The sequence below is a fragment of the Rhinatrema bivittatum genome, chromosome 12 (genome assembly GCF_901001135.1).
Source record: "Rhinatrema bivittatum chromosome 12, aRhiBiv1.1, whole genome shotgun sequence".
In the NCBI taxonomy this organism is placed as follows: Eukaryota; Metazoa; Chordata; class Amphibia; order Gymnophiona; family Rhinatrematidae; genus Rhinatrema; species Rhinatrema bivittatum.
The window spans coordinates 109,313-135,681 of record NC_042626.1 but is presented as its reverse complement, the minus strand read 5'-3'; the positions used below and the strand labels follow the sequence as shown (position 1 = coordinate 135,681).

The window sequence follows — 26,369 nt, the reverse complement described above, 5'->3', positions numbered from 1 at the left end:
GTTAGACTCATAAATTAATAATTATTTACAGAACCGGAGTGGCCACATTCTTTGAATAGATGGTTGTGATTCAGATGTGGTCTGGGAAGGCTTGTTTGAAAAGCCAAGTTTTCAATCTTTTTCGGAAAGTTGGCAGGCAAGGCTCCTGGCGAAGGTTAGTAGGGATGGAGTTCCAGAGTGATAGTCCGGCTGTCAAGAGAGCTCGTTCTCTTGAGGTTATGTGTCGTGTGAATTTCGAATTGGGTATCTGGAGGGATCCTCTGTAGGCTTCTCTGGTCGGTCTAAGGGAGTTGTGTAGGCTGAGCGGGTATTGAAGGTCAAGTGAAGTAAGGTGGTGGATGGACTTATATATGATGGTAACGGATTTGTAGATGATTCTGAAGTGAATAGGGAGCCAGTGGAGATGAATTAAGATAGGTGAGATGTGATCTCTTCTTCTGGTATTCGTGAGTATTCTTGCTGCTGCGTTTTGGACCATCTGTAGAGGTTTAGTATATGAGGATGGGAGTCCTAGTAGGATAGCATTGCAGTAATCTAACTTTGCGAAGATTATTGCTTGTAATATTGTTCTAAAGTCTTGAAAATGGAAAAGCGGTTTTATCCTTTTCAGCACTTGGAGTTTGTGGAAACAGTCCTTTGAAGTGCGGTTGACAAATGCTTTCAAATTCATATTGTTATCAATTATAGCTCCTAAGTCTCTCACTTGAGGGGAGAGTGGAATGTTTGGGGGGGTGCTGGAATTATTGTTGTTTTCCCGAGAAATTAGCATGAGTTCTGTTTTGGTGGTGTTTAAAATGAGGTTTAGGCTGGCGAGCAGGTCATTGATCGTTGAGTGGCATGATTCCCAGAATTCGAGAGTTTTGACGAGAGATTCTTTAAGAGGGATCACTATCTGGATGTCGTCAGCATAGACAAAGTGTTTGAGTTTTAGGTCGGTTAGAAGCTGGCACAGCGGGAGTAGGTAAATATTGAAGATCCTTGTGGGGCGTCATGGCGGGGAGATTCTTTGTTCTGGATTTTCACTTTGTAGCCTCTGTTATTGAGGAATGTTTTGAACCAGGCTAGAGCTGTACCTGTTATTCCAATGGATGAGAGTTGGTTTATGAGGATGGCGTGGTTAACGGTATCGAAAGCTGCTGAAAGGTCTAACATAATCAGAAGGAAGGATTGTCCTTTGTCGAAGCCCAAAATCAGGTAGTCTGTCAGTGAAACAAGGAGGGATTCTGTGCTGGAAGCTTTGCGGATATATCGGAGAAACGAGGAAGACCAGAAGTGGCATTGTAAGATTGAAAGGCAACAAGGAACAAGGTGTGGAGAAGGATGAAGAAATAGCAGAAATATTAAACAAAAACTTCAATCTGGTTTTTACTAAGGAAGAAGTTAGAGAAGGACTATTGCTGGCTAGCAAGAATACTGATGAAAGTGGGTTAGATACTTCCTATTTACAGAAGAGAGTGTATGGGTGGAACCAGGAAACCTGAAAGTGGACAAGAGCAGGGATCTGAATGAGATAATTAGAAAACTTGTGTCTTCTTATGTTCTTAAACTCTGAGAGGTGCTGGTGCATCTACTGAAAGACCTGTTCAAGAGAATCTTGGACACAAGAGGAGTGGTGCAGGACTGGAAAAGGGAGAATGCAGTCCTGTTTCACAAAACTGGTAGCAGGGAGGCTGGAAGCTGCAGGCTGGTTAGTGTTACCTTGATGGTGGGAAAATGAATGGAAAGACTGAAAAGTAAAGAATGAACTATCTACAATCCAATAGGGTACAGGATGCGAGGCAGCATCCTGTTAAATGAATCTGATTGATTCTTTTGATTGGGTGACTAGAGAAGTCGACCAATGACGAACACTCGCTGCGATTTACTTGCATTTCAGACGTCCTTAAAGAAAGGCTGCTTTGCATGAGATTGATCCCCACCCCCGCTCCGGTAACGATTGACAGCTGCTTCATCCACTCCCAAACGGAAAGGGTCTAGCCCCGACCAACCTCGTGCCAAGCGGGCTGCGCTTGCGCAGCTTTTTCGGTCGGCAATAAGGTGTAGAAGCAGCTGCAGAGTCTCCCGCAGCCTATGACGCAAGGACGGCAGGGCCAACGCCAGGGCTGCAGCCCGCCCCTTCAGCGGTTAGGACGAGCAGCAGCTCCAGCCAATCGCATACCAAGACGGCCGTCAGTCCACCAATCAGCACATTAGACGGGGGTCACGTGGCGGGTCAAGCAGAAAATGGCGTCCGCTTGGTGTGTGTGAGTGGAGCGGGTGGACGGCGGCGTTGGCTCATCATGAAGGGTAAAGAGCGCTCCCCGGCCAAGGCGAAGCGATCCCGGGGCACCGAGGACGCGGTGCGGGAGCGCGCTAATAAGAAGTTGAGCTCTTCGGGCGGCAGTAACGGGAGCAGCTCGGCCGGAAAGCCGCCGGAGAGCGGCGGGGGCCGGCGCAGCCTGCACCTAGACAAGGGCCGTGCTGGCAGCAGAGAGTACGAGGCCCCGAGCTCGGGCAGATCCGGCGGGCTGCACAGCTACGTGTCCCCCGGCGCGACGAGCAGTAAGAGCGCCGACTCCCGCGGAGGCGCAGCGGGCCGCGCCGGCGGCGGCGAGGCCCGGGGCGCGGCGGCGGCGGCGGCGGCGGCCGAGAGTGAGTACAAAACCCTGAAGATCAGCGAGCTGGGCTCGCAGCTCAGCGACGAGGCGGTCGAGGACGGCCTCTTCCACGAGTTTAAGAAGTTCGGTGACGTCAGCGTGAAGATGAACCGGACGGGCGACGAGCGCGTGGCCTTTGTCAACTTTCGGAGGCCGGAGGACGCACGCGCAGCCAAGCACGCGCGGGGGCGGCTGGTGCTCTACGACCGGCCCCTGAAGATCGAAGCGGTGTATGCGAGCCGGCGCCGTAGCCGCTCCCCGCTGGTGAAGGACGCATACCCGCTAGCAGGGGCAGCAGCTGCGTCTGTGGCAACCGTGCCCGGGCACCGTCACCCGCATGCACAGAGGGCACTGTCTCCGGGAGGACTTGGCTACCGAGATTACCGTCTGCAGCAGCTGGCCCTGGGACGCCTTCCTCCGCCACCGCCCCCTCCCTTGCCTCGAGACTTGGAAAGGGAGCGAGACTATAGTTTCTATGGAAGCCGGGTGCGACCGACGTACACTTTGGAGCAACGAGTGGGCTTTCGAGAGGAGGAGATCTCCCCAGAAGACGATCAAAGGGCAAACCGGACACTGTTCCTGGGTAATCTCGATATCACAGTGAGCGAGAACGATCTACGCAGGGCATTTGACCGCTTTGGGGTTATCACAGAAGTGGATATAAAGCGCCCTGCCAGAGGACAAGCCAGTACCTATGGCTTCCTCAAGTTTGAGAATCTGGACATGGCTCACCGGGCAAAGATGGCAATGTCTGGCAAAGTTGTTGTTCGCAACCCTATCAAGATTGGCTATGGCAAAGCAACGCCTACAACCCGTCTTTGGGTTGGAGGGTTGGGCCCTTGGGTCCCCCTGGCAGCCCTGGCTCGGGAATTTGACCGATTTGGTACTATCAGGACTATAGATTACCGTAAAGGAGATAGTTGGGCCTATATACAGTATGAAAGCCTGGATGCTGCTCAGGCTGCTTGCACCCACATGCGTGGCTTCCCCTTGGGTGGTCAAGATCGTCGACTTCGGGTGGATTTTGCAGATACAGAACATCTGTATCAACAGCAATACCTGCAACCATTGCCTCTACCTCATTATGATCTGGTGGGAGAGACTTTTGGCCACCGGGCTCCTGATCCGCTAAGGACCAGAGACCGCACTCCTCCACTGTTATATAGGGACAGAGAGCGTGACTTATATCCAGAGACTGACTGGATACCACCACCCATGAGAGACAGAAATCGTGCGGTATATGACCCCTTAGAAACCTTGGAACGCAGGCGGGATGGCTGGTCCTTAGAAAGAGAAAGGGATCTTCCAAATCGAGACCAGCCCAGGAAACGAAGATTACTTGATGAAGGACGCCATTTGGACCGTTCCCCAGATAGTGATCGTTCCAGAAAGCGACACTGTGCTTCCTCTGAACGTAGCCCTGAGGGCAGCAGTGGACGTGATGGCCGCTATAGTGACACTGAACGCACAGTCTCCCGCATTGAGCGTCCTTCTCCTTCCAGAGATCGCCGGAACAGTTTGGAACGAGGACAAGGCGATAAACGTGACAGGAAGAATTCTAACTCTGCAGAGAGGGAACGGAAGCATAGAGTGGCTGAAAGTAAAAGTCCTTTGAAAAAAGATGAGAGGCCTGAAAGTATTAGTGCCAGGGTGAAATCTCCTCAGAAACCGGATGGCACTCATAAACTATGCCTAGCCTGGCAGGGCATGCTACTACTCAAAAACAGCAACTTCCCGTCCAATATGCATCTTCTGCAGGGTGACCTGAATGTGGCCAGCAGCTTGCTGGTTGAGGGTTCTACTGGAGGAAAAGTAGCCCAGCTAAAGATCACGCAACGTTTACGACTTGATCAGCCCAAACTAGATGAGGTAACTCGACGCATCAAAGTGGCAGGGCCCAGTGGATATGCCATTTTACTTGCTGTGCCTGGAACCTCAGCTGCCTCTGTTGGGGAGCAAGCCACTTCTACCCAACGGCCTTTGCGGAACTTGGTGTCCTATCTAAAACAAAAACAAGCAGCTGGGGTCATCAGCCTCCCTGTGGGGGGGAATAAGGACAAAGAGAATAGCGGTGTTCTACATGCCTTTCCACCTTGTGATTTCTCACAGCAGTTCCTCGATTCAACTGCAAAGGCTTTGGCAAAATCAGAAGATGACTACCTTGTTATGATCATTGTACGTGGGGCATCCTGATTCATTGTGATTGTATCTGCTACTTCATGCTTCATAATGTGATGTATTATGGGATACAGTATAATCTGTTTTATAAGGTTTATGTTATGTTTAAGAGTTCCAGGTTATGTGCTACTGTTCCATAAAGTAGTCCATAGAAGATTAACTTTGAGACCGTTAAGATAACCTTGGTGAGTACTTCCTAAATGGAACAGGAAGCTAGATCTGCCCTTAGTCCAGGACTTCTGTCCATTTTTTTTAAGAACTTCAATTTTAAAGTATGCTTTCCCAGTTAACATGCATGATATTCTTAATAGCCTGAAGTTCTGCATGAAAGATATACACACATTAGCAAATTAACATTGCATTGTTTAAATGTGATCTGAAATCCTCAAACATATTCCCTTCTCGTGTGCTGGGAACGGGTTCCTTTGTTAGGGAATCATTTCTTAGGATTTCATTTGAATGTACATTGGCGCAGAGCTAATTTCTGGGATATTTGAGGCCATTTTTACTTCTTGATTGGGTATTCTTTTGAAGATTTAGCGCTGCTTACATCTTGCATGTTTTAAGTATGTAAGCTAGAAAAAAATTCTTAGCATGTTTTCCTCATTTGCGTGAATTTCGCTGTATCCCATAATACACCTTAAGATTGTAGTAGTAAGAATATTTGGTTAAATATAGTTCAAAGAATTGTTACCTACCATGAATGTTTTGTGCTTACTAGTATGCAAGTAACTTAGAGGTGCTTAAAGAAACATTTAGACATCTAGGTGGTTTATTTTTCTTTTTCAATAAGACAGTTGCGAGGTAGATTCCACAACTTACTGTAAAGCCAGTGTGGTCCTTTGGTCCAGGAAATGCGAGTGAATTCAGTAGCACTTCATAAATGATCTAGAGATTTCAATCCAGTGTTCTCAATGAGAAGCTGTTGAATAGTGTGGAAAATGCATTTTAGTGGGTATTATTTGGGCGGGGGAGGCTTTTGAGTGGAATATACTAAATACAAGTTCTCCCAAATAGTTTATTTTTAAAGGCAGTTGTGTACTTGAGAAATAAGAAAAGCACATTATCCTAGAATCCCATTTCTCGTGATATGATTAATATGCATAACAGTGTTTCTATTCCATTTATAGCAGCTAAAATAGGATATAAATGGAAAAGTTACATTTTTCTTTCCTTTTACAGAGTTCTTGAGGCCTGCTGATTTCATCCCTCTTAAAAATAGTTGCAAATAAAAGTTATGGGTATGTCATTCGTAAATTTGCAAATTAATTTTTGGCCAAGGGGCTGATTAAAAGATCTTGTGCTGTGCATTTAGAAGAATAGGGATAATTATGTGGGTGCATAACTTCCAAACAAAAGGCAATGGAAAAGTATATCATACAATCAAAATCATATTACAAAAAAGATATATTTAAAAATATTTATAATAGTTTTATTTATACAAAGATAAAATATATAAATCACTTTTGCAATGTCTACCAACCATAGCACTGACCATTAAAACATCAAAAAAGAAAGCCACACCATGAAACAGTTTAAAAAAACAAAACACTACACAATCACACAACCTTGAACTCACATGAAGAAGTTTTATTGTGTGAAACACATTGGGAGAAATAAGTCTTTTTATTATTTTTGTGTGTGAGTTTGATGTGTGATTGAATAAGGTGTGTGGTGTTTTCTAACGTTTTTGATGGTTAGTGTTGTGGTTGGATGTATTGCAAAATTGAATTTATATATTTTATATATATGTTCTATTATAAATATTTTTTATATTATAGTGAGTGACTTCTGGCATATGTGGCACACGGAACCCTTCTAAATGCTGGCACCATGCATAGTTTTAAACTCGTGAGCTGGCTGTGCTAGTCTCGCAATGCAGAAAACCTGCAAGTTTGGAACCGGCTCCCGGTGGGAGTGGGTGCTGCTGATGTTTTTTGGGGGATCCTCCTGGCAGATAATTATTGGTGAGGGTCTTCCCATAATGTGGTGGCTTTGCTAGCATTAAGTTTTTGTCTACCCCTGCTAGATTTCTGTAGTGAATAATGCTTTAGCAAGGTTTAGAGGGCCCACTGTGCAAGAACTTTTTCAACTTCAGTTCCAGTGGTAGCAATTATAGACCATATAAACAGCCACTTGGAAAATATTTTTCATGTTTGAACTTTATTAATTTTACATACACTTTTGGTTCCCCTTATTGGCTGCCTATCTCACCCCACTTTTGTTAACCCTTCCAAAATTAATTTCCATTTAAATATCACAATTTACTTTTCCTTAGCCACAGAATGTTCAGGTTCATGCCTGTGTGTATTTATGGGTCGTATAAGAATGTAAATGTGACAATGTTATCTGCATGCTAGTTCATTCTACTAAAATGTCAGGGTGAATGGTAGTGTTGTAAAACATTATTTGAGGGTGCAGAGAGTCAGGTGATTATCCTTCAGCCATTAAAAACATCTTGTCTGGTGGCTGCCATAATCCCTTTTGTATATAATACTTCAAAGTTGATTTGTATGCATTTGTATCAACTATTTTTTTCACTAAATTGATAAAATTCAAAATTACATATTTAGGGATAAATTTGTGAATCAAGATCAGCCTGATTTTAGTTTTCACTGCTTATGAAGTGGATAATTACCTGCTGAATTTACATTCTGAAGAAAAATCCAGAGCATTTATAAAGTGCTTTAAGTAAGACTTATATTTGGGATAAAATTGTGATGACCTTATAGTCTAGCCCTCATATGCTTTCAGAGGTTATTTAGTAAATTGACTTGTGGTGTAGTTTAAATACCAGAATATATTTTATAACATCTTTGACCTCTCCGAAGTCCTGATTTGCTAAGACTTATTTCCCATTCTCTCTCTATGGGATAACAGCTTAGTAAATCAGTGTTAAATTTGAAATTAATCCCCATAACCAGAAATTGGCTGCTAAGAACATGCCAGTTTGTTTGTAAGTAAGGACTTTGTTGCTTGTGACAGTGAATAGGTCTTGTAAGATAACAACTTGCTTGTGTAACATGTTAAAATACTCTCAGGTAATAGAGTATCTACATTTTGAAGGCCTTTGTTTCTTACTGACCTGCATTTAATGTTTCTAATATTTCACTAAGATGGAAAAAAGCTGTAGTTCCTCTGGGGAATGCGAGACTTTAGTGAATGTTAAACTTGGCTGTTTTTCAGTGTTTGTAATTGAAAACTTTCCTTTTTCGTGAATTGGCACCAGTAATACCCCAAATAACAGTTTTATCTATATGGGCTTTCTATCCTGCTCACTGTGTCTTTCTGTGCAGAGAATTTTGCATCTCATGTTAGGTAGGTGTCTGTGAATGCTAGAAATCATTTCTTGTACAATCCTCATGTATGTTTGAGTTGGAAGATGTTCGTCCTTACACTAATGATGGGAATATCCACCGCTTGATGCTAATTTTGTAAAAAGAAATGCAGAGCATTTTAAGTGATGTAATTTTGTTGAAAGCATAGCTAGATTAGCATATCCCTTCTCATTTCCAGCACTTGGAGCAGGTTGTATTGTTAAAACTCCTGGCTTAAAACCCTAATTAAAACAAGAGAGTGGTGGAGGCATGGCTGAGAGTTTGACTCTTAATAACTGAACAATGTAGTTAGTTTCCTGACTTTCCATAGGTTTCTGTTCCTAATGCTAACCATGAAATGAATGCACTTGTTGCCACTTAAATTAAATATTGGTCTGTGTTAAATTTGCTGTTGTGGTTGCTACTGAAAGTATTTTGAAGAGAAATCTTATGCATTATACTATTTCATTGCCATGTTTGGTACAGCCTTTGGGAACGACAGAGCCTATTATGCTTTGAATTGTTCACAAAACACCAACAACCCATTGAATATATTTCCTTTATGTGCACTTGTCTTTAAATGTCTTATTGGTTATTTGGACCAGATATTCCTCATAGTATAGTTTTTGAGACTTGTTTCCTTTTGTCTCGTCAAAAAGGCACTTGTCCAAGATATTTTACATTTAAAATTAACTTGGCTACCACTTCTGTACACTTTCTATTAATCAAACGTGTTAAAGCATTTCGGGAGATTTAAATGCAATTCATCCTAAATTCCATAGTTGGAGCTGCCTCCTTGACCCCCATACAAGGACCAGAAAAAAATAACAAGAGAATGAGGAGTTTTCATTATGTTCTCGTTGGATCCAGAAGAGTATCAGGATGGGGCTCTGTTAGACCAAATTCAAGATGTAAGGCTTTGGACATTTTAATGGATTTGATTAGTAAAAAGTGTATATTGCATACATGTTCTTGTAGTTGGAAAATTGATGATTTGAAGCAGAGAAACAGAAAAAACTTCAAAAGACTGAATTCAATAATGTGCTTGCTATAGTGTGTTTTTTTTATTGGCAGTCAAAACATTTGCTTTTGGAACTTGAGTCTTCTCTATGTCTCTAGAAGACTCAGCATTACGTAGCCATAAAGTCGGACGGTTTTAGGGTGATCATGTTCTCTACACCATGGCTTACTGGATGTAACGTTGAATGAACTTGTTCCCATGGGAAGTTTATGCTGCATGGTGTTTTCTAGCACCACTAGTTGAAAAGGGTTTACTGTTTTGGGCAGAAAGACATATAAAAAAACCTCATATTACAGATTGGGCAATAATGTGAGTCGGGTTATTATATGAACTGATGAAGGAAGGGAAATCTTGCACTGTTTAACTAGTTGTCTTTCATTGGCTGCTACTTTTTAGACCGTTTTATGCAAATTTACGATGCCACCACATGGATAAGAAGTAAATTAGCCCAAACTAAGCTTGAATTACAATATGCATCATTGGCTTGTATAGAAAGTCAGATATTGCATGTTCTAAGATGTTATAAATAACTGTAAACAGACTTCTAAGAAAGTTTGTTTAAATACAGATGTGATTTAAAAAAACAAATTTGTATTTTGTTAGCTTCTTTTTAAGATATATTTGGGTTGTAAACTTTGATTTTAGAAGAGCTTGTTTGGTCACCTTCAGTCTCAGAGGATTTATCTTAAATTAATAGCCATTCAACAACATTCGCACATGAAACAAATTTATGCTACATTTTATGTACAGAAAGGTTCAAGGCTTGGTGACTGGGTATTATTGGTGCCAATTTCAGTGATGGATGTGATAGCTGTAAAAAATGTGACACTCCATTTTGTTCACCTAAATAATGCAGAAAACCCGCTGATGTCTCTTCTATACTTATAATCCTCTTTATTTTCTCCTACAAGATAATCTGCTGGACTTGTGGCAAAGAACACAGGATGCTAAGTTCTAATGGACAGTTCAGAAGTGGAACTTACCTGGGCCTCCATTGGAAGAAAATGTCTGTTTAGTATTAGTGCATTTTACTAAAATGGCAGCTTTAAAAGTTGTGTATCTGGTGTTGTGATGCCAATTCCCGTGTTTAAGTGGAAAAGTGATGACTTCTGTGCTTTGTGCTGTGTACACAAGATTTCTGGAAAAGTAAGGAGTACCTTTTTTATGGCTCACACAGCTGAAAAGTAGCTGTCACAAACCGTACACAGAGTTGAGCTGATTTTGTTTCATTCTAAATAAATTTGTTTCTTTTGAGGAAAATGTTTTTCTGCCTGGAAGTGAATTGACGACACAACTTTGAGCCCTTGTGGTGTGCTGCTAACTGCTTGACTTGTAGCAGAAAACTGCTGAGAGTCATAAGCAAGAAGCAGGGAGAACATCAGTTACTTATTGACCAGCCTGTTTTTGCCAAACCTGGAAAATCTAGTGCATTTCTTGCTGTGCTCCCATTGTATGCAGTGAAGGGGATTATTTGCTGTGATCTCCCTATCTTTAGATGCATCGATGCTGTCACTGGCATACAACTGGGAAACATGTTAAAGTCTCCAGACAGTGACCAAGGCAGAGTCGTCGCTGGCTTCAAGAGCCCAAGTTTCTGAATTAAGTTTTCAATTTATTTTGTTCACCCAGCTCATGGGCTTTAGTTTGATTTAATTTGAAGAAAAAGTTTGAGATTTCTTTGAGTTTTGCACTTAAACCTTTGCAGCAAGTTGCCAAAAGAGAGAAGGCTGCGAATTTTCTTACAAAATGTTAATTGTAATAAAACCTTTGACAAGTTCAGGAGCTTTGACCAGAGTTTTGCAGCAATGGGGTTTTAGTTCTGAATGGAAGAAACATTCCTGAGGGGCTCAGATTTGTAATTTATCCTTTGCCCTGGTTTCAGTGCCTTCATGTGTCCCTTTCCACCTGCTACGGATGTGCATGCACCCTGAGCTTGTAACTAGGTACGAAAAAACACAGTCTTTCCCAGATACCTTGGTTTATAATACAGATTGTGAAAAAAAATGGAGGCACCATTTTAATATAATGTTCTGCTGCTGCAGTTTCAGCATTACTTTGTGCTGTTTTGTACTCCTGCGTTTTGAAAGGCTATTCACAGTACAGGAGTACGGTGCAGTGTTTTCAGCAGGGGATTTCTTGGCACAATGGCAACACCTAAGCTCAAGAAGAAATTAAAATCACTACATCATTTATCTTCAGAACCCTTTTCTTGATCTGAATTAACTAGTTTGCCTGGCTGACAGTCCAAACGAAGACCTCTTCAGGATGAACGTTTCTTCCTTTTGCCTGATAACTTTTCAGTGGATAAAGAGCCTCTACCAGTCCATCTTGAAACAGGATTGCAGCTAATAGGCAACAGGTGATTATCAGCTAAGGACTCCACGCTGGTGGCTACAAGTTTTGTGTTCTCTTGCTGTAAATCCCTTAGAAACAGGTAAGAGGGTTTAACAGGGCAAACTAAATGATTGCTTAAAGGGATGGTGTCCAATACTGCTTAAGTATGTAGAATTTATGAGTTATGTTCCCTTAATTATTCATTAGTCTTGCATGATGCAGCAGTAAGGGTACCCAGGTTCATTTGGAGGCCCTTTTTTGGCTGGAAATAGTTTAAATACCCTGCAAGTGGACGATTTTTATACTTTTGTCAGGTTATAGACATGTGCTGGTATGCTTTTCTGTCCCTCTGTGATCATCACTACTTTTAAAATCAATCCTAGTGTTAAATTGAGCTCAGTATCAAGCCACCATCCAACTGTTGACACCAGCAGCTGCCATCTGGTAGGAGCATGACAGGAACATATGAAAATTAATAGGTAGCACTACAGTTTATTGAAATGGACCTACTTTGGTCTTCAGTAACAAAGACCTGCAAGTGACCATAATTAGAAGCATGAAAACCTTAATTATTAATATCTTGAGAGCATGTAAATAGCATAAATACAATTTCACTTGTGTGCTGTTAATTTTGGTGATATCCTTCCCCAAGTTGTGCAGAACAAGTTTGAGAAAGCAAGGCCTGTGCCTTTTTCGTCAGCTGAAATGACACTTTGCTGCTTAAAAATGCTGGTGATGCTATAGTTTGAGGAGAAACAGCAGGCATGAATATATTAAAAATATTCTAATTTAATTTAGAACAAAAAGAAAATTGAATACAGTAAATCTGTTTATGTAAACTCAGTGTTATAGTGTGCCCTGAACAGAGATACCTCTCATTTCTTGCTAAATATTAATTACGTAGAATAATTTTTTGCCTTTAAAAAGCAATTGTATATTGTGCTGCTTTTGTTTACTTCTGGTTATGGAAAGTATTAACAAAAAAAGTAATTTGTATACCAGAGATTGAGCAATAGCATACATATAAGACTTCATTTGCTGTTGAAATACCTATTGGTAGAAAAGCAGACCTTTTTATGGAAGTGAGTCATAAATTTTGTTTACAATTATCTAGGAAATCAGAAACTTGTGAAATAACTAAATCCTTTCCAGTAATGGAAACACAGGAAGATCAGATAACTGTTTTCTGTGTGATAGACTGAGAATCATAAACTGCTTGAGCGGCCTGACTAGCTGTTTTATCTAAAACACTTATTAACCATCATAATAGGCACTCTCGGCAGCCTTTTATTTAATTGTAGGCCAAAAGTTGTGTGTTTTTTTTTTTTTTGTTTTTTTTTAATATTATGCAGATAAAATGCACTTATCTTGTTTTTCAGAGAGAAATAAGATAAGTTTATTTTATCTGTATAATATTGAAAACCTAAAAAATGCTCATTTGGCCTATGATAAAATAAGTCAGTGAAGGCAGTTTGCTGCCAGGAGTGCTACTAACTTGTAAAGAAGATGCTGTTTTAGTTCTGTGTTGTTGTCAGAGCTGTTATAATCTAACCATGCCTTTCAGATTACATTTTTATAGTGCCCTGGATTCCAGAATACTTGTGCAATCATTAAATATTTTATAATCTTGCATACTTAAGACTGTTCTTCCTGGTTGATCGCAGAGAAACTTGTGCCCCTCTCATAATGACTGATGGGTAATGGTAAGTTATGTCTTCACAGGACTCGTCAGTGTGTCCGGGCTGGCTACAGACGGACATCGTATCTGTCTGGTAAATATAAAAAGTTACAGCACATTTATTCTGAAAAATGACAGATGTGGCCTGTGCTTTCAGGACATAAATGGCTTGGGTGGGTTAGTAGGTTTCAAGGTATCTTATAAGCTTTAATTATTTTTTTAAAGATAAAAAGAAATAAAATGTGAAATGCTAATAAAACAACATTAAATGTGCTCTCCTTTCTTTGGAAATTAGGGCAAAATTGTCAAGAATTGGATGGCTCTGTTCATAGAGAATACTGTTTGATAATTTTAACCAAGAACTGCAAAGTAAGATATGAGGGGGACAGAATGACAGATAAGGGCCAGAAGGCTCATTTAGTCTGCCCAACTCACCTTTATAATCAAAGGGATTAACTCAGTAGGCCGAGTTTATTTGTTATGATGATCAGTTGTATGAGGTACATATTTGTGAGTATAGGATCTGATTCATACCCTTTTGGAAATCCATTTCCACACAGTTTGAGGTAAGCTTTGATGCCCAAGAGTGCTCTGCTACTCTTGAGGTTCTTGGGAGCAGCTTTTTAAAAAGCTTCCTAGAATAATTTAAATTACTGTTTTAGAGATTCCTTTTCTTTCTGCATTAGGCTTGCTCTTTCATGTTTTTATAGCATTTTCTTACTCGAGACAGTTTGAGCTCCGTTGCCAACTGCAACATTGATGGACAGATCTTGAATGGGTCATGAATAGGGAATCCCTGTTAGAAACTAAAATTCCCCCTATATCTATGATAGGAGGAGTTGGGCTTTGATTTATCATTTTCCTGTTTGATTTGCGTACTTGCATAGACTGAAGAATGAATATCTTCTGTGGCAGTATGGCAGAAGTAGATATATTGTGCACTTTTCTGAGCTCCCAACATGTTTGGATTTATTTACTAGCCTTTCTAAACCCATGCTCAAGGTGATTTATAATTTAGCTACAGTAGATGGGGCCTTGCCCCAGACTGGGTTTGAACAAATATCTGCAGAGATACCTGCACTGTGCATATAGCTGCAATCCTGAAAGGCCAGTTGGAGTCTTGCCTACAGAGGTTTGGGACACTTGCAGTTAGTTCTTTACCACTTCCTCTGGGAATTTAATTTCAGAACTTAATTGTGCATTGAGTGAAAAAAAAAAAAAGTATTTCCTAGCATGTAGCCAGATGGACTCGGGACCAATGGGTTATGTGCTCCCCTGCTAGCAGATGGAGACTGAGTCAGATTTCAAAGCTGACATCGCCTTAGATATACCCCTACAGTGACTTCAGCCATTCAGTATATCTCCGTCTCCTAGCAGATGTGGATGCTATCCCACACCAGCAGCGGTGTTAAGCGGGATTGCAGCACTAGTTCAAAGGAGAAATTTACCTTTAAATTTGAAAGGAAGATCGAGTCCCACTCTCCTGCGGTGATACCTAAGGGTCCCTTCCCCAGCTGAGAATACCTGAGGTGATTTCTGAGATCCCTCAGAGGTGAGCCTTGGTCCGTTAGCCGGCTCCTGGCATGAACTTTGCTGCTGAAGCAGCTGAAAGGCAGTGGGTGCAGGAAGCCGAGCGCGGCGGTGACAGCCTAAGCCCTGTCCCCCGCAGCCAAAGACCGTCTCTGTGCTCAGCCAGTAAGAGCTGAGACCAGGTAAGTAGAGAAGAACTCCTCCGATCCAGAGACTTGGAAGGGTTTTGGTAAGTCTTTCCTCTGGGTTCCTTGCTTGGTGTGCTGTACCGACAGCATTCCCGATCCCATTCGGAGAAGGGGGTTTTCGAGTGGGTTGAGTGGCCCCCCCCCCCCCCCCCCCCGATGGGCTAGGCCCCGCTTCAGACTCGGTGGACACTCCATGTAGTGGTCCACGGCGCCATCTTGTGCGTGGTTTGGTGCAGCGCCATTTTCCCCCCTTCATCTGTACAAGCGGTGCTGGCCAGCCCGTGCGCCCAATGTGCACGTAAGTACGCACAGCTGCACCCAAAAGCACAAGCATGCCTTGGCGCACAACCAGCCGCTTAGATTTACGTGCATTGAGGCGAGACTGTGCACGCTCGAGAGGCAATATCCGGCTAAGCACACAAGCTACAGAGGTTATGGCCCCGGCAGCAAAGAGACTCAGGCGACACTCCCTTTGTGCTGCCTGCCATATTAGGACGGCACAGTCTGACTTGGAGTCCTTCCTTTGTCAGCACTGTGAGGAGGCCCAGGGAGGGCTGGATTCTCAGAACCTTTCCAAGTCCGGCCCATCCCAATCTGAGGACAGGTTAGCCACGACCTTATCTGGTAGCACCCCGAACCTGAGCAATTCCAGGGCTGCGTCCTCCCTGGGAGAGGGCAGTTCAGCAGCCCCTACCCCAGTTCCTCCTGGACCAATTATAGGCCCGGCGACCTTCTCTTGGAATTTTTTCAGGGCCTTCAAGCCTTTGTTCAGGCGCAGTCAGCCCCGGGCTGAGCCCCAGCTGGGAAGGTCTCACCCTCCTATCCCTGTCAGCATGTCTTGGGACATGCCTCACCTCACCAAGGATATCCTTGAAAGGGACCCAGACACCATGGATGATGACAGGTATTCATTGGAGGACGGGGAAATCCTTCCAGGCCTAAAGCCATACCATACCATGCTTTGATTTTTCCACGGAGATGAATTACCAACCCTAGTCTCTTGGACCCTGAAGACTCTGGGAATCCCAGGCACGGACCCTATGTCTGAGTCAAAGAAGAACCTCATCGTGGTGTCTCTATGGAAAGCCTTTTGCTATTTCTCGATGCTGGAAGCAATCCAGGAGTTGATTGACCTGGAATGGGATTCCCCGGAAGCAAGTTTTAAAGGAAGGTTGGGCCTTGTAGGCCTTGTAACCTCTGGACTCAGTGGTCAAAGAATGCCTGTGTTTCCCGAAAGTGGACGTCCTGGTCTGCACAGTCTTGAAGCAAACTACTATCCAAGTAAAGGAAGGAGTGGCCTTGAAGGGTGCTCATGATAGGCAGTTGGAATCCATCCTTAAGCATGCCTTTGACGCGACAGCAATGACAATGCAGATCATTTCCTGTTGTGCCCTGATGGCTCATTTGTGTCTGCTTCTCTTTTGAGAGAGGGAGATAGCTCAGGGGTGCATGCTGGCGAGGCGATCAAACCCGCCACAGCCTTCCTGGTGGATGCAAGCTCGGACCTAGTTAGTACCTTGGCCAGAAGAGTAGCCTCAGTGGTGGCGGCCAGAAGATAGCTATGGTTGCGAAATTGGTCAGCGGACCTCACAAAGATGCCCTTTAAAGGGATCTCTCCTATTCAGAAGCGAATTGGAGAAGCTAGCCAGTAAGTGGGGTGAATCTCCAGAGCCCCGGCTACTGGAAGATAAGAAAAAGAGGTCACAGCACTCCTCACCCATGAGGGGTTGGGCCAGGTACTCCAGCACTTCTGGCACTATCGAAAGTCATCATCTTGGTCCTCAGGAAGGTCTCAGTCCTTTCGGAACAGACAACCAAAAAGAGAAATAGGTTTGGACTCGGGTTCGACCCGAACTTCCCAGTGAAGTTTGGCTGACCCATCCATGGGACAAAGAGATAGAAGAGGGAGAGTCATAAGAACATAAGAACATGCCATACTGGGTCAGACCAAGGGTCCATCAAGCCTAGCATCCTGTTTCCAACAGTGGCCAATCCAGGCCATAAGAACCTGGCAAGTACCCAAAAACTAAGTCTATTCCATGTTACCGTTGCTAGTAATAGCTGTGGCTAATTTCCTAAGTCAACTTAATTAATAGCAGGTAACGGACTTCTCCTCCAAGAACTTATCCAATCCTTTTTTAAACACAGCTATACTAATTGCACTAACCACATCCTCTGGCAACAAATTCCAGAGTTTAATTGTGCGTTGAGCAAAAAAGAACTTTCTCCGATTAGTTTTAAATGTGCCCCATGCTAACTTCATGGAGTGCCCCTAGTCTTTTTATTATCCGAAAGAGTAAATAACCGATTCACATCTACCCATTCTAGACCTCTCATGATTTTAAACACCTCTATCATATCCCCCCTCAGCCGTCTCTTCTCCAAGCTGAAAAGTCCTAACCTCTTTAGTCTTTCCTCATAGGGGAGCTGTTCCATTTACCTTATTTATTTATTTATTTAGGGTTTTTATATACCGGCATTCGAGAACGCAGTCCCATCATGCTGGTTCACATTAAAACAAGTGTGCATCGTAAACAAAACTTATCATTTTGGTAGCCCTTCTCTGTACCTTCTCCAACGCAATTATATCTTTTTTTTAAGATGCGGCGACCAAAATTGTACACAGTTTTCAAGGTGCGGTCTCACCATGGAGCGATACAAAGGCATTATAAGAACATAAGAAATTGCCATGCTGGGTCAGACCAAGGGTCCATCAAGCCCAGCATCCTGTTTCCAACAGAGGCCAAAACCAGGCCACAAGAACCTGGCAATTACCCAAACACTAAGAAGAACCCATGCTACTGATGCAATTAATAGCAGTGGCTATTGATTAATAGCCATTAATGGACTTCTCTTCCAAGAATTTATCCAAACCTTTTTTGAACCCAGCTACACTAACTGCACTAACCACCTCCTCTGGCAACCAATTCCAGAGCTTTATTGTGCGATGAGTGAAAAAGCATTTTCTCCGATTAGTCTTAAATGTGTTACTTGCTAACTTCATGGAATGCCCCCTAGTCGTCCTATTATTCGAAAGTGTAAATAACCGAGTCACATCTACTCTATCAAGACCTCTTATGATCTTAAAGACCTCTATCGTATCCCCCCCTCAGCCGTCTCTTCTCCAAGCTGAACAGCTCTAACCTCATCAGCCTTTCCTCATAGGGGGAGCTGTTCCATCCCCTTTATCATTTTGGTTGCCCTTCTCTGTACCTTCTCCATCGCAACTATATCTTTTTTGAGATGCGGCGACCAGAATTGTACACAGTATTCAAGGTGCGTTCTCACCATGGAGCAATACAGAGGCATTATGACATTTTCTGTTCTTTTAACTATTCCCTTCCTAATAATTCCTAACATTCTATTTGCTTTTTTGACCACTGCAGCACACTGAGCCGACGATTTTAAAGTATTATCCACTATGATGCCCAGATCTTTTTCCTGGGTGGTAGCTCCTAATATGGAACCTAACATCGTGTAACTACAGCAAGGGTTATTTTTCTCTATATGCAACACCTTGCACTTGTCCACATTAAATTTCATCTGCCATTTGGATGCCCAATCTTCCAGTCTTGCAAGGTCCTCCTGTAATGTATCACAGTTGGCTCTCTATCAGCAGTGGGTCGAGATCATGTCTGACAAATGGGTACTAGATGATATACGAGAAGGATATGCTCTGGAATTTCATAGCATCCCTTGGGAGAGGTTCATGATGTTTCCTTGCCACTCCCAGCACAAGAAACTGGCAGCAGAATCCACACTGATAAGGCTCCTCAGTCTTAGGGCTATAACTCCAGTAACTACACGCAAAGTAAATATGGGGCATTCCATCTATTTCATCGTGCCCAAGAAAAAGGGTTCATTCCAACCCACCCTGGATCTCAAGAGCATCTGAGGATAATCCACTTCCGCATGGAAACTCTTCGCTCCGTCATAATGGCAGTACAACCGGGAGAGTTTTTAACCTTCCTGGACCTCTGAGGCCTACCTTCATATTCCAATCCATCAAGACTGCCAGCATTTCCTACACTTTGTGGTACTGGGCTACCATTACCAGTTCCGGGCATTGCTCTTCGGCCTGGCAACCACCCCAGAACATTCTCCAAAATTATGGTGGTTGTGTTGGCGGCACAGAGGAAAGAAGGGATCCTGGTGCATCCTTACGTTATAGACTGGCTGATCCGGGCAAAGTTGTTGGAAGAGAGCTTCTAGATGACCAGCAGGGCCAGCTGTCTCCTACAGGAACTCGGTTGGGTCGTGAACATGGACAAGAGCAGCCTCAAGCCTTCCCTGTCCTTAGAGTACCTGGGGGTCCGATTAGACAGCAAGCAGAACAAGGTCTTTCTCCCTCCCTCAAGGAAAAGGAAACTGATAGACCAATTGCGTCTGTTAACGAACATGATGCACCCCAGGATGTAGAACTATTTCCAGGTCCTTGGCCTCATGGCCTCAACCCTGGATGTAGTACCATGGGCGAGGGCACATGTGCGGCCTCTGCAACGCTCTCTACTGTCACGCTGGAACCCACTGTCTCAAGACTACTCGATTCGCCTCCACCTAACAATGTAAGTATGCTCTCGGCTCCAGTGGTAGCTATAGGAAGTTCACCTAAGCAAGGGTGTAAGCCTGTGCCCACTGAACTGGGTTGTCCTCACAATGGATGCGAGCTGACAACCCAGGGGCAATGGACCAAGGAAGAGGCGAACTGGAACATGAACTGCCTGGAAGCACGAGCGGTCAGATTAGCATGCCTGCAGCCACAGGCTCCAGGGGCAAGCAATCCACCTGATGTCGGACTACACAACAATGGTTTCCTACATCGACTGCCAGGGAGTAACAGAGAGCCATCAAGTGTCTCTGGAGATAGACCTCCTTATGGAATGGCTGGAGTTAAACCTATCTCTGCCTCCCATATCATGGGAAAAGACAACATCAGAGCAGACTCTCTCAGCAGGGAATGGATGTTGACCAGAGCCTTCCAGTTCTTAGTTGGCCTCCCATCCATCATCCTACTGGCTCCATCTCACAGTGCGAAGGTTCCACAATTCTTCAGTCCCAGACGAGATCAGTGCTCCCAAGAGATCGACGCCCTTGTCCAGACTTGGCCAGAGGAGGACTTACTGTACGCCTTCCCTCTGTGGCCTCTAGCGGGCAAGGTCGAACACCACAGAGGATTAGTCCTTCTGGTGGCCCCGTATTGGCCCAGACGCCTGTGGTATGCAGACATGCGTAGCTTTTCGTGGCATGTCCCCTTTGCTGCCCCTCGCATAGGGACCTTCTCCAGCAAGGTCCAATTCTTCACGAAAACACGACTCTATTCTCTTACGGTCTGGCCCTTGAGAGTGCTCGCTTTCCTGGGTGGTAGCTCTTAATATGGAACCTAACATTGTGTAACTACAGCAAGGGTTATTTTTCCCTATATGCAACACCTTGCACTTGTCCACATTAAATTTCATCTGCCATTTGGATGCCCAATCTTCCAATCTCACAAGGTCCTCCTGTAATGTATCACAATCCGCTTGTGATTTAACTACTCTGAATAATTTTGTATCATCTGCAAATTTGATAACCTCACTCGTCATATTCCTTTTCAGATCATATATATATATATATATATATAAAATTGAAAAGCACCGGTCCAAGTACAGATCCCTGAGGCACTCCACTGTTTACCCTTTCCCACTGAGAAAATTGACCATTGAATCCTACTCTGTTTCCTATCTTTTAACCAGTTTGTAATCCACAAAAGGACATCGCCTCCTATCCCATGACTTTTTAGTTTTCTTAGAAGCTTTTCATGAGGGACTTTGTCAAATGCCTTCTGAAAATCCAAATACATTACATCTACCGGTTCACCTTTATCCACATGTTTATTAACCCCTTCAAAAAAAATGAAGCAGATTTGTTAGGCAAGACTTCCCTTGGGTAAATCCATGTTGACTGTGTTCCATTAAACCATGTCTTTCTATATGCTCTACGAGTTTGATCGTGAGAATAGTTTCCACTATATTTTTTCCCAGCACTGAAGTCAGGCTCAATGGTCTATAGCTACTCGGATCGCCCCCTGGAGCCTTTTTTAAATATTGGGGTTACATTGGCCACCCTCCAGTCTTCAGGTATAATGGATGATTTTAATGATAGGTTACAAATTCTAACTAATGGATCAGAAATTTCATTTTTGAGTCCTTTAGTAGCCTAGGATGCATACCATCCTGTCCAGGTGATTTGCTACTCTTTAGTTTGTCAATCTGGCCTACAACATCTTCCAGGTTCAGTGATTTCGTTCAGTTCATCTGACTCATCACCCCTGAAAACCATCTCCAGAACTGGTATGTCCCCAACATCCTCATTAGTAAACACGGAAGCAAAGAATTCATTTAGTCTTTCTGCAATGGCCTTATCTTCCCTAAGAGCCCCTTTAACCCCTCGGTCATCTAATGATCCAACTGACTGCCTCACAGTTTTCTTGCTTCGGATATATTTTTAAAAGTTTTTATTATGAGTTTTTGCCTCTGGCCAACTTCATTTCAAATTCTCTTCACCTGTCTTATCAATGTTTTACACTTACCTTGACAATGCTTATGTTGTATCCTATTTTCTTCAGATGGATCCTTTTTCCAATTTTTGAAGGATGTTTTTTTGGCTAAAATAGCCTCTTTCACCTCACCTTTTAACCATGACGATAATCGTTTTGGAAGTAAGGCCCCTTTCTTAATGTGTGGAATACATATGGACTGCACCTCTAGGATTGTATTTTTAAACAATGTCCATGTCTGTTGAACACTTTTTTAACCTTTGCAGCTGCACCTTTTAGTTTTTTTCTGTTTTCCTCATTTTATCAAAGTTTCCCTTTTGAAAGTTTAGTGTTAGAGCTGCAGATTTACTTATTGTCCCCCTTCCAGTTATTTAAATTTGATCATGTTATGTGATCACTGTTGCCAAGTGGCCCCACAACCGTTACCTCTCACCAAATCCTGCATTCCACTAAGAATTAAATCTAAAATAGCTCCCTCTCTTGTTGGTTCCTGAACCAATTGCTCCATGAAGCAGTCATTTATTACATCCAGGAACTTTGTCTCTAGCAAGTCCTGATGTTACATTTACCCAGTCAATATTGGGGTAATTGAAATCTTATGAAAAAAGTGGAAACCAAAAATCTATAATTATAGCAAAGTCTAAATGAAGGTGTCAGCAAGCCTGACATTGTGTAACATCAAAGAAACCAACCGGTCTTTTAATCATTCTCCTTCAAAAATTTGTTTTTATTTTTAATTCAAAAATGGGTATTTTTTCTTTTGTCCACTTTTGTCCACTTTTTTCATAACATTAACTAGTGTGGATAACTGCTGACTCCCTGTGTGTTAGCTGGGTAATTGAAATCTCCCATTATTATTGTACTGCCAACTTGGTTAGCTCCCCTGATTTCTCTTGGCATTTCATCATCTGTCTGATCATTTTGTCCAGGTGGACAGTAGTATACTCCTATCACTATACTCTTACCCAACACACATGGGATTTCTACCCATATAGATTCTACTGAGCATTTAGTCTCTTGTATGATCTTTATCCTGTTGGACTCTATACCCTCCCGGACATAAACTGCCACACCCCCCACCAACTTGATCCTCCCTATCATTGTGATATAATTTGTACCCTGATATAGCACTGTCCCATTGGTTATCCTCCTTCCACCAAGTCTCTGTGATGCCAATTATGTCAATCTCATCATTTGCTGCTATACACTCGTAACTCTCCCATCTTACTACTTAGACTTCTGGCATTGGCATACAGACATTTCAAAGTGTGTTTTTTGTTAGTATTAACAACCTGCTTTTCAGTTGTTACGGATAATTCAGAAATCATTAGCTTCGGTGATTTTTTACATATGGGCACATGGACTGTTTGCTTTTAATGGAACCTCTCTGTTGGGATGCCTTAGCTCTCCTGTTTCATTAGTATCATTCAAGGATGTATTTATTTAAGGTTTTTATATACCGGTATTCGTCGAAACATCATATCAATTTACATGTAACTTGTAACAGCAGGGAGATAGGTGGAACTTGGAGAGAATACAGAGTTATATAACAAGCTTCGGAAAGATCAAGTAGATAATAAATATAAGCAAAACATGGAGTTGAGGTTATAGTATACATGTGGGGTAGGCAGGGATAGGGCGGAACTTGGAGGGGAAAGGGTGAAGTAAAAAAAAAAAATTTTTTTTTTAAGGGGGTTCAAATATTGCAGTTCCCTGTACGTAGCAGGATCAGTCCAGACGGTGGGTTATGTCCCCTTTCCAGCAGATGGAGTCAGAACAGAATTTTGGTAGAGGTTCTATATGACCTCATCACCCTGGTCTCTAACTTCAGTATCGTTCTGACTCCAGCAGATGAGAGCAGGGAACCCAGAGTTCCCCACTGTGGTAGCTTAGTTTTTTTTTCTCTAGGCTCCTTTCTTTTTAGTTTTAAGGGATCAAGTAAGAGAGTGTTTTATTATCTTTAAATCTAGAGAAGTTTTGTTAGCACTGTTAGTACTCAAAAAAAAAAAAAAAGTTTTTCCTTCACCGGAGCTTGCTGACAGGCTTGCCTTCTCTTCTTCTCTTCTCTTTTCTTCTCTTTTTTTCCTTAGGGGTATTCGTACTGGGGTAAGTGTGTTTTATTTTTTCCTCAGGTGGACATTTTTCTTATTTTTACTTCGAAGCTTTAATTGGGGTGCACGCTGGTGGTGCCAGCCCCTCCCCCCCCTCAACGGACATTTTTTGCTTACCCCCGCGACGTTTCAATTCCCCGGGGCTGCCAGCTACCGAGAGGGCCTATTCCTCGGTAGTTCTTCGGGTTAGCAGGGGCAGCTGGTTCCTTGAGCACAGGCTTTTGCGCGAGGGAGTTTTTTGCCGCGCTTTCAGTCATTTTCTTTTTTTCTCCTCACCGGGTCAGATGCCGCATTCTGCGGCTTGCGTTTCCTGTGGCCGGCAGGAAGAGAAACTATCGCCTGAGGGGAAGTGCTCAGGCTGCCTTCCCGAAGGGGAAGCCAGCCCTCCAGCGGGGGATGTGTGCGGCGTTTCTGACCGCGCAGCACGGAAGCGGCAAGCCCCGTTCCCGCGCACCGCGGGAACAGCGGCCATTTTGGAATCTAACTGAGGGGGAAATCTCTGAGGAGGACTCCCTGTTTACCTCAGCGCCGCTTCCAAGAACATCTTCGAACAAGTTAGAGACTGGACACCGGGAGGGGGAACCCCCGGAGGTCTCTACTGGGGGAGTACCTTCTTTTTCTCCCGACTTTATTGTTTTAATGCACAAAGCCTTTCTACAATACCAGGATGCGCCGATGGATCTCCCGGGACCCACGCCCCCCAAGCTGATACGTTTGTCAGCCCCTCTGGGGGGACCTTCCTCTCAAACTACAGCACAACCTTCGGGAAACAATCCTGAACCCTCCAAGAGCAATTTTCTCCCTCCTAGACCCCTCGTCGATGGTCAGGGGGGGATCCCTTTGGGAGATACTTCGGGGGATGATCCCTCCTTAGCAGCTCCAATGGAGGGAGATGACCCGCGGGTTCTCCGCATTTTTCAACCTGAAGAATTAGAGGATCTTATACCTCACATTTTGAGAGAAATGGACATCGACCCTCCTCCGGAACCAGTCGGTCCGGATTCTAATGTCAAAAAGTGAGACCCTCTATTAGCGGGGCTTCGGCCCCTGGCTAAAGCTTTTCCTACTCATCCTTCTTTTCTCCAGCTCATTTCTCGGGAGTGGGATACCCCTGAGGCGACCCTCAGGGTCCAGCAGGGCTATGGAGAAGCTCTATCCCCTACCACAAGATTTTCTGGATATTCTAAAAGTTCCTGCAGTGGATTCGGCGGTTTCGGCGGTGACAAAACATACTACCATCCCTGTCACGGGTGGCACCGCTTTGAAAGACACTCAGGATAGAAAACTAGAAGTGTACCTCAAGAGAGTTTTTGAGGTTTCGGCATTGGGGATGCGGGCAGCTATTTGTAGCGCCTTAGCACAGAGAGCGGGTCTAAGATGGGTAAAACAACTTCTCACTTCTCAGGAATTGCCAGAAGCGGAAGGCCAACAGGCGGATCGACTGGAAGCCGTTCTAGCCTATGGGGCAGATGCTTTCTATGACCTCCTTAGAGTCCTTGCGCGCTCCATGGTGGCGGCGGTCTCGGCTCGGCTTCTACTGTGGCTTAGGAACCGGTCAGCGGATGCCTCTTCTAAGACGCACCTAGGGTCTCTTCCCTTCAAGGGAAGATTCCTTTTCGGTGAGGATTTGGACCAAATTATCAAGTCCCTCAATGAGAATGCTGTTCATAAACTTCCTGAAGATCGTCCGAGGACTTCGAGGTCCTTCTATTCCTCAACTAGGTATTCTGCCAGAAATCAGCGGAAGACCCGAGCCACGCGTCAACAAACTCCTCGTAATCTGTCATATCGTTCAGGTTCTTGGAACCGGCCCTTTCGTGGGCACCGTTCCGGTAGGGGGGGACAGGGACGGAGCTCAGCTAGTTCCACCTCCCTCAAGACTACACAATGATGCCAGGCGAACCCACGATCCGGTCCCCAAAGTGGGGGGCCGGATTGCCCTTTTTTATGAGGAGTGGGTCCAGCTGACATCGGACCAGTGGGTCTTAGACATTCTAAAGCACGGCTACGCGTTGGATTTTGTCCATCTGCCCAGAGACAGGTTTCTCTTCTCTCCATGCGGTTCCCGTTCCAAACAACTGGCAGTTTGTCACACTCTCAACCGGCTCTGCGCCCTCGGAGCAATAGTGCCGGTTCCCGCCTCTGAGTTGGGTCGCGGTCATTATTCCATCTACTTCTTTCCGTCCTATCCTGGATCTCAAGACGGTAAACAAGTTTCTACGGGTTCCTCGTTTTGGTATGGAAACCCTTCGTTCGGTTTTGGCAGCGGTACATCAGGGCGAATTTTTGGCGTCGTTGGATCTCACAGAAGCCTACCTTCATATTCCTATCTGCAGGGAGCATCAGCGCTACCTCAGGTTCAAGATTCTGGGTCGTCATTTCCAGTTCCGCACCTTGCCATTCGGCCTCGCCACGGCGCCCCGAGTATTTACGAAAATCATGGTGGTGGTGGCGGCAGCTTTGCGCCGAGAAGGCATTCTAGTTCATCCTTACTTGGACGATTGGCTGATTCGAGCAAAGTCCTTGGAACAAGGCCGTCAGGCAGTGAACAGAGTACTTCGACTACTCCAGTCTCTCGGTTGGATTGTCAACTACACCAAGAGCCATCTAGTTCCCTCTCAGTCCTTGGTGTTTTTAGGGGCGCGTTTTGACACGAGAGGGCATGGTGTTCCTCAAGCAGGAAAGAGCACAGGCTCTCCGGGATCAAGTTCTGAATTTCTCGTCTCTACCGGAACCCACAGCGTGGGATTATCTGCAGCTACTAGGAACCATGGCCTCCACTATCGATCTTGTACCGTGGGCTTTCGCCCATCTGCGTCCTCTTCAAAAAGCCCTACTATC

The 26,369-nt window shown here is 43.9% G+C and overlaps 1 protein-coding gene across 5 annotated transcripts in view; it reads left to right on the top strand.

Moving 5' to 3' along the window:
* Positions 1-2,042: 2,042 nt before the first annotated feature.
* Positions 2,043-26,369, top strand: part of RBM15 (RNA binding motif protein 15) — a 41,275-nt gene continuing 16,948 nt past the window's right edge. Inside the window, exons 1-3 of one of the 5 annotated variants that reach the window (XR_003852193.1) lie at positions 2,043-4,811; positions 10,064-11,511; positions 13,209-13,258. Coding sequence is in view for 2 of the 5 variants with exons in the window: in XM_029573362.1 (XP_029429222.1) it covers positions 2,280-4,811; positions 13,209-13,258; positions 13,460-13,496 (2,619 nt within the window). In the remaining 3 variants the exon portion in view is untranslated. Of the gene's footprint in view, positions 5,000-10,063; positions 11,587-13,208; positions 13,259-13,459; positions 13,534-26,369 lie in introns of all 5 variants that reach the window. The other 4 variants (XR_003852192.1, XM_029573362.1, XR_003852194.1 and 1 more) reach the window with 4 other exon arrangements.